At 36.7% G+C, this 13279-nt stretch overlaps 1 protein-coding gene across 1 annotated transcript in view; it reads right to left on the bottom strand.

The window, feature by feature from the left end:
• Positions 1 to 2030: 2030 nt before the first annotated feature.
• CEP126 (centrosomal protein 126) overlaps positions 2031 to 13279 on the bottom strand; it is a 34923-nt gene continuing 23674 nt past the window's right edge. The window contains exons 6-10 of the mRNA XM_059466952.1: positions 9588 to 11712; positions 5560 to 5684; positions 5179 to 5266; positions 4444 to 4653; positions 2031 to 2095 (exon numbers count right to left, since the gene is read on the bottom strand). Coding sequence (XP_059322935.1) covers positions 2031 to 2095; positions 4444 to 4653; positions 5179 to 5266; positions 5560 to 5684; positions 9588 to 11712 — 2613 coding nt within the window. The remainder of the gene's footprint in view (positions 2096 to 4443; positions 4654 to 5178; positions 5267 to 5559; positions 5685 to 9587; positions 11713 to 13279) is intronic.

The following is a 13279-nucleotide window of genomic DNA, read 5'->3' as shown; positions in this document are numbered from 1 at the left end:
GGTAGCTGTGCAGAAAAAAAAATTAAAAAAAATAAAAACCAAAGTTGTTTACCTGTAAACAACTAAATTTATAAGATAGAAGGCAGAAGAAAGGAAGCTGAGGTTCCAAGTCATTGGAACCTATTACTGAGATTCACAAGAAGAAAGGCACTGATGCACAGTTGTCTTTTCAGAGTCTCACTTCAAAACTGGGCTATCATTTTGAATTTAGGAACTGGGATGCTTCCTGGGGTGTTTCAGTCTCAAATTCACAAAGTTGTAAAAGCCTTATGAATAAAGAATATTTTCTTTAACATTTTTGGTAACAGCTTATCCAGTAAAGTATATGCAGTATGCGAAGCAGATCATCTTGTGTGTGATCACACAGCATGTACAGGACCATGAGGGTATCAGGCCCAGCCAGCATAGGTACAGGAAAGGCAGATCCTCTTTGACCGACCTGATCTCCTTCTATGACCAGGTGACCCACTTAGTGGATGCAGGAAAGGTTGTGCACATTCTTTATCTGGACTTCAGTAAAGACTCTGACACAGTTTCCCAAAGCAGTCTCCTGGAAAACTGGCTGCTTATGGTATGAATGGATGCACTCCTCTGTGACGGTGGTCACAGCAGTCTTAGGATGAGGGAAGAGATGTAGATCTGACTCTATGTTACAGAAGGCTTGATTTATTATTTTATGATTTATATTACATTGAAACTATACTAAAGATTAGAAGGAAAAGTTTCATCTCAGAAGGCTAGTTAAGCTAAGAATAGAAAAGAAAAGAATGATAACAAAAGGCAGTTGTCTCAGACTCTGAGACAGGTGGGCCTAGATTGGCCATTAATTATAAACATCTAAGATGGGCTAATCAAAAATCCACCTGATGCATTCCACAGCAGCAGGTAACCATTGTTTACATTTTGTTTCTGAGGCCTCTCAGCTTCTCAGAAGGAAAAATCTCAAGAAAAGGATTTTCACAAAAAGATGTCTGTGACACTCCTCAAAGATTAAAAAACTGTCTAGCTGGCTGAGCCCAGAAAGGGGTGGTGCCTGGAGGTACATCCAGCTGGCGCCCAGTCACAAGTGGGTTTCCCAAGGGCTCAGTGCTGGGGCCAGTTCTTTATCACTGATCTGGATTAGGGATGAATACACTCTCAGTCACTTTGTAGCTGACACCAAGTTGAGTTGGAGTGTTGATCTGCTGGCTGCTTTGCAGGGCAATCTGCAAAGGCTGGATCAATGGTAAAAGTTGGTCAATGCCAACTGTTGAGGTTCAACAAGGCCAAGTGCTAGGTTCTGCACCTGGGTCTTGCAACCCCAGGCACTACTACAGGCTGGGGGCAGTGGCTGGGAAGCTACCTGATGGAAAAAGCACCTGGCTGTGCTGGTCAGCAGGAGCTGAACATGATCCAGAGTGTGCCCAGGTGGCCCAGAGGGCCGATGGCATCCTGGCCTGGCTCAGCCAGGTGTGGCCAGCAGGAGCAGGGCAGGGACCGTCCCCCTGTACCCAGCACTGCTGAGGCCACAGCTCCAATCCTGTGCTCAGTTCTGGGCCCCTCAGTGCCAGAGAGACATTGAGGGGCTGGAGCGTGTCCAGGGAAGGGCAGCGGAGCTGGGGAAGGGTCTGGAGCACAAGTGCTGTGAGGGGCAGCTGAGGGAGCTGGGGCTGTTCAGCCTGGAGAAAAGAAGGCTCAGGGGGGACCTTACAGCAACGAACTACAAATTATTTATGAGTTACATATACTTCAAATGGACCCTGCTAAATGACTGTTCCTTGGAAGTTCTTGGGACTTCCTGGACTTAGCAAATGTCTTCAAATACCAAAATGGAAACGAAGCCAGAGGATGAGGCAGTCTGACATAAACTGTTAAAGCCTGTTTACAGTAATATAAAGTTCACGTTTGTTGGGGGGTTTTTTTACATAAACAAAAAATAGGGCAAGCCAGCTGAATAGATTGATATCAGTATTTTCAATTATATTTTTACAATAAAATAAGCCATAAGGTTAGTTTGTAGAAATTAAAGCTGAACACAAATTAAATACTTACTAAGGGTTGCTTATCTGTAAAACATGTGAAGCAAATGGGTTTCTGGTAATGGCTTTTTGAACATCTGAAAAAAGCATTAAAGTATATAATGAATAATAAATAAACAAAATATTTGAATAAAAATAAGATTCACAGTCAAATATTCAGCTAAAAACTTTCTGAAGACTGTGAAAATGTAATTTAATAGCACTGGTTTTATTTTCCCTACCAACAGCTGCTGAAGTATAGGCCATACCTCTATTTTTAAAATTTGCATCTAAATAGTATATGAACAAAAAATTTAGCACCAATAAAGACATCTAAAGCTAGAGAAAAGAATGCCATCTACTCATCAGCAATAAATATTCCAAAGGTAGATTGGCTAGTGATTCACTGCTATTCATTAAAAAGACCAACATAAAGCTACATGAGTTTTCAATTTGGTAACATGGGAAAACAAAGTCAAAAGAAGGAATGGAAAAAGGTAACAGCCTAGAACAGCAATGTACTTGTATGACATGTAAATACCTACAACACTTAGTTACTTACAAGTACTTACATGTAAGTCTACCTGTAAAATTTCCCAGCTTCCTATTACCAGTATTAATCCCCAAATAATTAGGCATGCTAATTAAATTTCTGAGATACATATGTACGTGTATGTATTACACTAACTTTCACAGCTACTGCATTTGCAATCTTTTAATTCCTATGATTCTTTCACTGTTTCCTACATACTGCTATGTACTTTTCTTACAGTTTTCCTTTTCACATTTCAAAAATTTCAGCGTTGTTGCTCCCAGTTATTTTGCTGAATTCACCTTTCCCTTCCTTTTAGTTTCTCTGTTACTTACACAGAAATTTAATTTTATATGCTCATATTTCTCTTTTCATATCTACTTTCTTAACCTGAGCACATCATACTGAAACAGTTTTCTGGTAAAAAATGGATTTTTAAATTTCCATTTGCCTGGAAGCAATAACCACAGGTTATGAAATTCTGAACCACTGTTTGACAGAGCAAGAACTGTAAGCTACAGCTGCACAAAGTTTCTAAACAATTGTAAAGATCTTTTATTCTGCTGTTGCAGTCTATAGCAAACTGAAGCCTTTTTCCTCAAAGTCAGACTATTCACCACGTAATGTAGAAATACATGGATAGTGTGCAGAAGTTTAATAAACCCTGGTTTAGTTTGATTCCAGTCAATAAGGGGGTAAACTTAGGTAACATGATCATAAATAGTGCAGTCCAGAAGGAACAGTAGTGGAATAGTAAAGGGAAATCAGTGGACTTTAAGAAAGCACATTCTAATAAACTGAAATAATTAGCATGTAAAATTTTATAGGAAAAAAGTGCAAGGAAAATTAAGGAGAGCTGGCAATTCCATGTAGAGCACAAATGTCAAGCAGTTATTCCAATCATATAAAAATCCAATCAGCCAAGCAGAAGAGACTAAGTCATAAGGTTCCCACTGATTTCAAGTACAGGACAGAGCACAAAAAATACCAAAACTATGCCAAACCAATGTGAATTTTTAATGGAAGGCCTTTATGATCACATCAGTCAAAGCAAATCCTAAAGTAGCAAGAGACTCAAGAAGTAAGTCTGTTCTTCAAGTGCAATATCATAGGATGACTAAAGAAAGCGTTAGCTGACTAATCACAGGGGAAAAACTTATTAAGAACAAGTACAGACTTCCCCCCAACATTCTTCAGCAAAATGGAAGCTGTGGCTGGGGAGTTCATATAAAGAGCACCAGTATAAAGCAGGTAAGAAACCCACCTGGCATAAAGGAAGAACAAGTTAGAAAACACTTAGGTAAGACTGCCATTTTTAAATGGTTGCACAAGTAATAGTCATTTATACATTTATATTTATCTGCAGCAATGTCAGAACTCCTTATTTATTATTTCTAGCCTTTCAGAATTCATGGAGAAGAGAAACATTCTAAAATATTAGAAGAAAGAAAATGAAAAGCCCATTCATTTTAAAGGGCTACATTTGCAAAACTGTATGACATAGAGGGCAATAATTTGCAAAAAGAATTGCAAAAAAATGAAGATGGATAAGCTTTGGAACAGATTTCCACGTGAGGCTGATGCACCTGATGTACCTTGATGGAACAATTTTGACAAGCATTTCTTACAAACAACAGGTATCTGAAGATATCCTCTCATCACATTTAGAGTTATTCTTTACAAAGAAAAAGTCATCATTATTTTAAATTAATTTCATTGCCTTAAAGAAGGATTTTCTGATTTTGATACAGTTTGATACATTTAGATAACAACAACAACAACAACAACAACAACAACAACAACAGAAAATATTTCTATTACAGGATTCTTGGTTTCATCCAAAAAAATTGAAGGCAAAAAAATATAAAGTTATTTAATCAACTGATGTAGCAGTATATTTATTATGCAACATACTTTGTAGCTTTTCATCCAGACAATCCAGAGACTGGAAAATCTTCTGTTCTTCTATGGAAAGGGTACTCCTGCCTGGACACAGAGCCCTTCTAAGCAGTGAGAGCTGTCTGTCTGGCTTCACACGGTCCATGACTGCCAGGATTTCACCCTCTGCAACTGGTGTACTTGCTAGTTTTTCTGCCACTAGAAACTGAGCAGTGCTTTCTGAAACTGAAGAGATTGCAGGGGGATCTTCAAATGAGAAGGGCTCATTTGAATAAATATTTAAATAAACTGCTCTTTTTCATAACCATAGGTCTGTGAAACACACAAAATTGACTTTAAAAGAAGAAAAAGGTGGGAAAACCAAGAAACATGATATGTTAGAAAACAAAATAATTAAGGACACTAATTAATCTTACAAATGGCACCAGAATAGGTACTATCGGGTTTGGAAATATGTAATGATAGCAATCAATACCTGTCCATATGTACAGTTATATGTGACACATACAGTTAAAAAACCCCAATAATTGAATAAAAATGGAATATATGTTGCAATGCATTTATAAAACCATTAATATCATGCTATATGATGCTATATCTTATCTTTACAGGAAAAAATGCTGTATAAAATTATCCTTTCTTAGTTAGCATCACTGATGCTAAAAGACACAAGCCATGTTACACAGTGGGTATATTCTGTCATTGTACTTTATGTATAACAAAGAACTGAAGTGAGTTGTGTTACTATACCTTCCTCAGATTTAGAGATGTTTTTCATCTTTTGTACTGGATCAAATGCAGATTGAATGGGACTCAGCTGGACAGCACATAATGAATTCTATTAAAAAGATTGTAAGAGTATTTTAAGTATAATTTAAAGTAACTATACTACCTTCTGAACATGTTTTAATATTTTGCATTACCAAATGTTTTCAAGTGAAAAAAATATTATGTTACACAAATAAAGAGATGTATTCTAGTTGGTTTTATTCTTTTCATTAGCAAGCTGACAGCAAGCTCTGAGCATTGATTCAAAATCACGTGACAACGAACAAATCTTTGATATTCCTGAAACTCTTTCCATTTTGAAGATAAATAACATTTTTATTTTTTGTGGTGTTTTATACTAACCTGTGCATGATGAGCAGGCTTCCATATTTTAGAGATGACACTTTGTCTTCTGCATTCTGAAAAACCTCGGTGTTTATTTTCATAGTTGCCAAAAACCTGATTTTGTCTTGTAACAGGAACACTTCCTTAAATGACATGCAGACAAAAGTAAACCAAAATGTGTAAACAACATGATAAATATAGTAGTAAATGTCTCTGTCCACATTTAGATATTTACATCTGATCTCCCTAAATTGTCTTGGATGTGGACATAAGAAGCTTAAGTGAAGCCCCATGTTGAGTCCCAGAAAATAAAGATGGTCTGTAAAGGGGTACAAGGTGTTACCAAGTAAAAAGGAGAATGAAAGTTGAGCTGTGATATAGAAAAATATCCAATAAGTAATGTTTTAGAAAATAAACTGCATTTAGACAATAATCTTAAAGTCTAACTGCCCAATACAATAAATCACTGTTGATAAATTGTTGTATCTATATGTTAATTGATTCAACTTCCATTAAGATTCCATAGTAGTGTGCAGAAAACATGTAGTAGTTCACAAAGTTTACATGTTTCACAAAATCACAGGGTGGTAGAGGTGGGAAGGCACCTTCTGAGGCCATCTGGTCCAGTGTCCCCACTCTAGCAGGGTCACATGGAGCTCATTGCCCAGGACCATGCCCAGATGGCTTTTGAGTGACTCCAAGGATGGAGACTTAAGAAAGTCTCTGGGCAATTTATGCCAATGCTCAGTCACTCTTACAATAAAAAAAAAAGTTTCCTGGTGTTCAGAGGGAACTTCCTGTGATTCAGTTTGTACCCACTGCTCAGGTACTTTCAGCGGGCACCATAAGTCTAGTAAGTCTAAAAGTCCACTTTGCAGCTTCCTCCCAGGTATTTACAGACATTGGTAAGACTCCCCAAGGCCTTCTCTTCTCCAGGCTAAATACTCCAAGCTCTCTCAGCCTTTGCTCATAGGAGAGAACAGTGCTCCTGTCCCTTTACCATCTTTGTGGCTCTTCACCAGACTCTCTCCAGCATGTCCACATCTCTCTCGTACTGAGGAGCCCAGAACTGAACACAGCATTCCGGGTGTGGCCTCACACACGTGAGGTTTAAAAGTCATGGATCTAAGCCTCTTTTCTATAGCTTGGCATTTTGTAGTTAATCATATTAATTCATACATCTTTGTGCTAATTTTTAAAAGGCAGTACTGCTGTGCAGCATTTTCTTTCTGCCAGAGAGGTCTAATGTAGACACTGTACCTCAAATTTATCTCAGTTTTGCCTGGTGTAGCAATACATTTTCAAAATGGAAGCCTCAAGTCTCAAAATTAAAATTATGTTCTAAATTAAACTTTCATGCATACAAAGTGGAGATGCAAATTAGAATTTTCATGTGCAATTCAGGAATCTACATACCAAGGAGATACTATTTTCTTATTTGTAAACACAGTTACTAGATTTGTAAATGGAGTTACTTGAATTAAACTTGGGAACACAAATTACCTATTTATTTACACAATCAATATTTACATGTGCAGTTTAATGAGCAGTTCATAATTTGACCAAGAGTTGCATTCCTGATTCTAACACAATTTTATTTCTTTTCTGGTTATTACAGTGACATTAGAGCAGAATTTTTATCACTCATAGAAAAAGAAAAGAACTGATCCCAGAAACGTATTTGAAACTAGTCATCTGGCTGCTGTCATCAATAGTAACATGGGACACATTAGCTTTGAAATGTTGCCATTTAGTTATATGCAAATTATTGTAACACAATACATGGAGCTGAATGACATCTGAAAAGGAAAGGAAATGTGATCATGTTATATTAAATATGAGAGAAAATTTAATAAAAAGAAAAAATAAGAACCCCCTTGTTATATTAGTAATCACATCATGTTTTTCTGAAAAAAACAGAATTCAAAGTTGCTCTATGTCTATGCATCAATACTTCATTTAATTAATTTGCAAGACTAGATCAATGCCAAGGAGGATATTCCTTTGAGATATATAAGACAAAATAATAATAATAATAATAATAATAATAATAATAATAATAATAATCAATAGTATCTTCAGGGAATGAGATTTTGAGCAGTCTACTGCTATTTAACTTTAAGCACGTTAATTAGTCCCATATTTGTCAGAGGTTAAAGGTTAAACACATTTTTAAAGCCTTTACTGACTGAACAAGAAAGGTGTTAAAACTTCAAATATCCAGCTAGAATGATATGGTATAATATTTTTCAGGCAGAAGACATACAACTGGAAGCCTGGAAGCCAAACTAAATTAAGATCCTCATGGACAACAATTATATTCATCTGGTTCTCACTTTCTGTACATTTGGCAAAGCATTGCAACCGATCATATTTTCAACAGTGTCTTCACAGACCTCATGGAACTCTGCAGATATTTTACTAGAGAGCAGTGCAGTATTCAGTCTCACTACAAGCACTTTAGGACAAGACTATGGTGTCTATGTGCATTTTCAGGCAATTGAACATATAGCAGCAAGTCAGTAAGAGCTATCTAGAATATTTAAAATAAAGAAGACTTTCAGAATACAGAATATAGGCAGATACTGAGAGAGGGCAACCCATATACATTTTAAAAGACAGTTACTCAGCCCTTCTCTAAAAGAGCCGGAGGGATGTGGCGCTGGAGATGTAGCATTTAAAGCTGCAGTGAAGACACTGTTAGTAGTGCACAAGCTGGAACCAGGACATTTCCTGATTCACTGATCTGATGTGCAGGTAAGGACATCAAGAGACAAAAATATCTGCTGGAGGCAAGGTGTGGTAAAGCAAGTCTTCATTCATTTCCAATGTAAAATCAAATAGGTTAAGTCACACAGATCTTAAACTCATCTGTTTGACTTTGAACTGGAACAGACAAGCAGATAATATTTTTTGTTCCCACCCCTGCTTTAGGCCAAGAATATTCACCTGCTTGCATCTGCTCTTACACAACAGAGATGTTCTGAATCACTCCATTAAAACTGTAATAACTGTTAAAACGGTATTACTGTATAAAAAACTAAAAATGTGTGGGGTTAAAGTTAAGGATATTCATCATTTTGTTAGAAAGTATCTTTGAGTTCCATAGCCAGACCTTTGGGTGATCCCAGTATGAGAAGCAGTTTGGAATACTGCTTATACCTGAAGCAGAGACTACAGCTCTCAGGAGCTCCAGTTGCAGCCCTCAGAAGGAAGCAAACCAGCACACTACATAGAAATTACAAGCACAAGGATGTCATCAGTGCTCAAGGCACCGAATATAGCAAGGCTGCATGGGACAAACCAGGCAAATCAAAAAGTATGAAATGTCAATTGAAATGTAAACTCCAGGAGATTAAAGTTTATTCTCCCAAATATTTCTTATTCATCTTTCCTGTATCTTACCAATTTGTGCCTCATATTGTTCCTAAGGTTAATGTTTAATAAAATGCAGGATTGTTCCTCAAATTTCTTAAAATTCTTTATAAATCAGATACACCTTGCAGTAGAGCAATGTTTGCCTGGCAGAAGCTTTTTAATTTTAACTAATCTTGAATTTTTGCTCAGCTTTTAACAGTATTATTGCAACTAAGTCTCAGTAATTGTAGGCATTTAGAGTGTCAGCATTTTACAAACAGAGCAGAACTAAACTTCTTTCACTCTCACAACTGTTGGACAACAAGCTATCACTCTTAGTTACCTTGTAAAACTCACTTGTATAAACTTAGTCACTTCCTCCTATATCATTATTCAGACCACCTGTCACATCTGCTCATTACTCATGAATATAATCTCAGGGAAAATACTTCCTTTTCATTTAATATTGCAGAGAGCTATTAGAAATGAGGATTGACGTTTGAGAGGCCTCTGGGCACCACTAGAATAGAAATGAGAATGACAAATGGTGAAAGCTTGTTAAAACTGGCTGTGTTGTGTGAATGGATGAAAAGGTTGGATGTTTTAACTGAAAACAAATCTGTGATGTATTTGAAGAAGACTTTTGTCTGAACATTCCCCCACCCCAGACCCAGAAACATGACTCTTACCAGTAGCAGATTCTTTTGGAGCTTGGGTAGAATGTGCTCCGTGCCAGAAGGTGCTTGTTTTTCCAGCTGCTGGGATATGATGGAGATGTAATCTATTTTCTGTGTTAACAGGTCTTCTCTCAGAGCAAGTTACTGAATGATGTTGACAGGCGCTTGCCTTAACATTATTTACAGAACAAGTATTTTTTGCCCAAGGTTTGTCTTTGGCTGTGCTGCAGTCAGCTGTAGAGATGGCAGTGGCCAAGCCAGCACAGCCACCAATATTCTCACTGTTTTCTGCACTGTTGCTATTTAAAACCTGACTGGCTGGCACAGCACGCCTGTCATTGAAATTGCTGCTGCTAGCACCGGTAGCTCGCGGGCTGGCAGGCAGTGAGGGACACCCAGGGCTGCCTGTGCTCTCAACACTTCTGTTTCCTGGCAGAGGTGTGGAAGGTGGCTGAGGTGCGAGGTATTTCCCTGAAGCTTTTTGAGTCTTGTGGGCTTCAGTGGCTGACTGCAGTTGGATCAGAGTCCCTCTTCTGTTCATGGGCACAAAATGTGACTGGACTCTTATAGATGTTGCTCTTCTGGTTACTTTTGCCTTATTTTTGAGTTGATCACCTTCTTTAACTTTAGTATTATTGCTACATACTGGGGGTTTACTTGCTTGATCTTTTGATACCATCCAAGCTTTCTTAGCACAAAAGGATCCTGTAGATGTAAATATATTCCGAGATAGGTATTCTTTATTTGTTTTTTCAGTATTAATGTTTGGTTTTGACATATAAGAATTTTCCTGATGATTTTTTATGAACATGGGGTTTGAGGGCTGAGCAACAATACTTAAATTATTCTTAGGAGCGTCATTTGCAGTTTGAACACATTGCAGTTTTGAAGAACATATTTCATTGATGCTTTTTTCACAGCATTTTTCATCATTTTCTATTATTATCTGGTCAATTTCATCACACCATTTTAGCTTCCTATTGCATTTTTCAATTTCTGCATTTTTCTTTTTTCTTTTTGCCAGTTCTAAACTGTCTCTGATAGATGACATGTGTTGAGTTCTAGAACTGATCGCATGGTCTGTAACCACAGCTTTGAAATGACTAGGTTCATATTTAGAACCCTTCTTTAAGATACTTCTGAATAACTTCACTCTTTTTCTTTCAAGAATATTATTTTTCAGGATTTTGTCCTGTGCAGGAGTGCCAGAATTGAACTCTGTATCAGGTAACAGTGACATATTTTTAACTATATTTCCCTTTCCTTCTTTATTATTCTGTTGTTTAACTTCCAACACAACTGAGGCATTTGGTATGTCCTGAAATAAAGATGCTTCTGAAATAATATCATTCATACATTTAATATTTTCTTCTTTTGTTTCAGTCATTTTTCCTAAGGTATTTTTTAAAAAGCCTGTACTGATCTTTTTGTCCTTTGGTAATACATCAGCTGTGCTGGGAATGCCAGTGGAACATCCCTGATTAGGAAATAAGATTACAGATGTTGCAATAGGTTGACTGGATGATTGCATAGATTTAGTTCTCTCCTGTGGGGTCATTTTAAAAGTCTGATCTTGCATCAGATCCTGAATTCTTACTCCTGGAATAGAATCAGGGCTGTTCCAGGCGCTGCTAGGATTGAAAACAGGATGACCAGTGGCAAATGTGCTAGCTGTTCCAGAAGATGGCTTGCTTCTGTCTTTTATGTTTTGCAAAAAACTAAATGCATTACTTACAGAGCTCTTTTGCTTACCAGAGGCAGAGAATTCTGCAGGTTGTTTTCCAGATGTGTGAGAAGCAGATGATTCCTCTTCTGAAGTGTTTACATGTTCAGCAGGAGTTAGAACATTATGTTTAGCTAAAAGATCATGAATAGGTATGTTGTGGTAGTGTAGCAAATCTACATTTCTCAGACAATTATTTAGATGCACATTTTTAGAAGTACTTTGATCTGTGTGAAGTAAACCATTATTCCTTGTCTGGCATTTTTCTGGATCATACAGGGCACAGTCACACTGTGTGGTAAAAGATGATTCACTCTGTGTTGTGCAATTTCCATTTTGCTCTCCAGCCTCAAGACTGTCAAGGCTCATCAGGCTTTCTGAATCATCTGTTTCTTTGACTTCTTGATGAAAATTCTGAAATACAGGCATAAAACCAAACTCTCAGATTTATCAGAAATGTGGTTTTGCTGATAATAATTTTTCATTAATGAGAGATTAGACCAAATAAATATTGAGCCTAGTGTTTTTGTGACTTGGGGTCATATCTCCATGTGTGTTTCCATCAAGTCAAAATTTACTTGGGTTAAATTGCAAAATAAAATTACATAGTTTGGGAAGAAATCCAGAAGAGAGAGCAGCATAGTTCAACGAATTTAATCTTAAATTATATATAAATCTGCAATATTAAAAAAGTAACTAAATTTATCTGAACAACAGTACTGTTTCTGAACTTCCCTATGAGACTGGGTGGTTTTCATCCTCTGTAAGGGCACTCGAGTCATAAATTGAAAGAAAATCCATGAAAATGAAGGTTTGATAGGGGATCTACCCCAAACTGCAACATTTCCATATTACTAGACTGAGGATATTTCTTTTCATAGAAAATGCCACAAGTGATGAGGAGTTAACCCTTGTCATGATAAACACAGAAAAGTCTCTTAGTGACCATAACCACAGTGATTAACAACTCCCCCCAGTGAAACTCCTTCTTCAAGTCTTTCAGAAAGAAGAAAATATCTCCTATTCTATGAGGACAGATCAAGTCCCAGGGCATAACAGACTCATCCACTTCCCCAACCTTTTCATTAAATTTTAATGGAGTAATGAATAACAGCAACTGGCACCATCTGAAACACAGTCGGACAGCTGTGTGCATGTACTATACAAACGTTTTCTTCACTATTACTCCTCTATCCAAGCACTGAGATGCTGGCATGGTTGAAAATACATACTTTGTAAAGTACAAGACTTCAAAATACACAAGAACACAAAAGAAGACAAGCATGTCAACAATTTTCAGTCTCATACACTCTTGCCTGGAAGTTCACTTTCACACAGCTCAGCAGCAAAGTAATTTTAAACCTTATGTCGGACAAAATTGCTGTGAAAAATTAAGAGAAGCTGAATTAGATATGCACTCTTACTCAATAAATGGAAAATGTTTCAACTAGCAAAATCTTTTAACCTAGGGTGAGTGACTATATATTCCCTTGCAATGATATTGAATTAACATTTTGAAAACTCATCAAACACTGAATTCTTTAGCAAATAATAACACATTTTTGTAGTAAACATTTTTTATTCCAATAAAATTGTTATATCTAAATATTGTATATTTTATAACTGTACAGATATATTAAACTGCAGAAGAAAAAGCTTAGTAAGTCCTGAAAGACTTTTCATTATTGAATTAAATCTTGCACTAGATGTTTAGAGGTTGATGCAGTCTTCTGTTATAGTTGTGATCTCAGATAACAATACTAAATAGAAGATCAAAGAAGGAAGTATAGGAAAATATCCCTTTAGGGAGTATTTTCAAACTAAACTTATACAAACCCGTGTCCTTCTAATAAAAAAGAGTAAGTAGCACTTTGTTAGTTATTTATTAACCTTTATTTTTGCTGAAATTACATTGTTAACCTCTGCTTGAACTTTCCCAAACATGGAAAAAAGCATATACTCAGAGTTTTTTATATCAGGC

This window comes from Ammospiza nelsoni, chromosome 2 (genome assembly GCF_027579445.1).
Source record: "Ammospiza nelsoni isolate bAmmNel1 chromosome 2, bAmmNel1.pri, whole genome shotgun sequence".
Taxonomy (NCBI): Eukaryota; Metazoa; Chordata; class Aves; order Passeriformes; family Passerellidae; genus Ammospiza; species Ammospiza nelsoni.
Note: the sequence above shows the minus strand (reverse complement) of the source record. Positions and strands in the feature narration are given on the sequence as shown.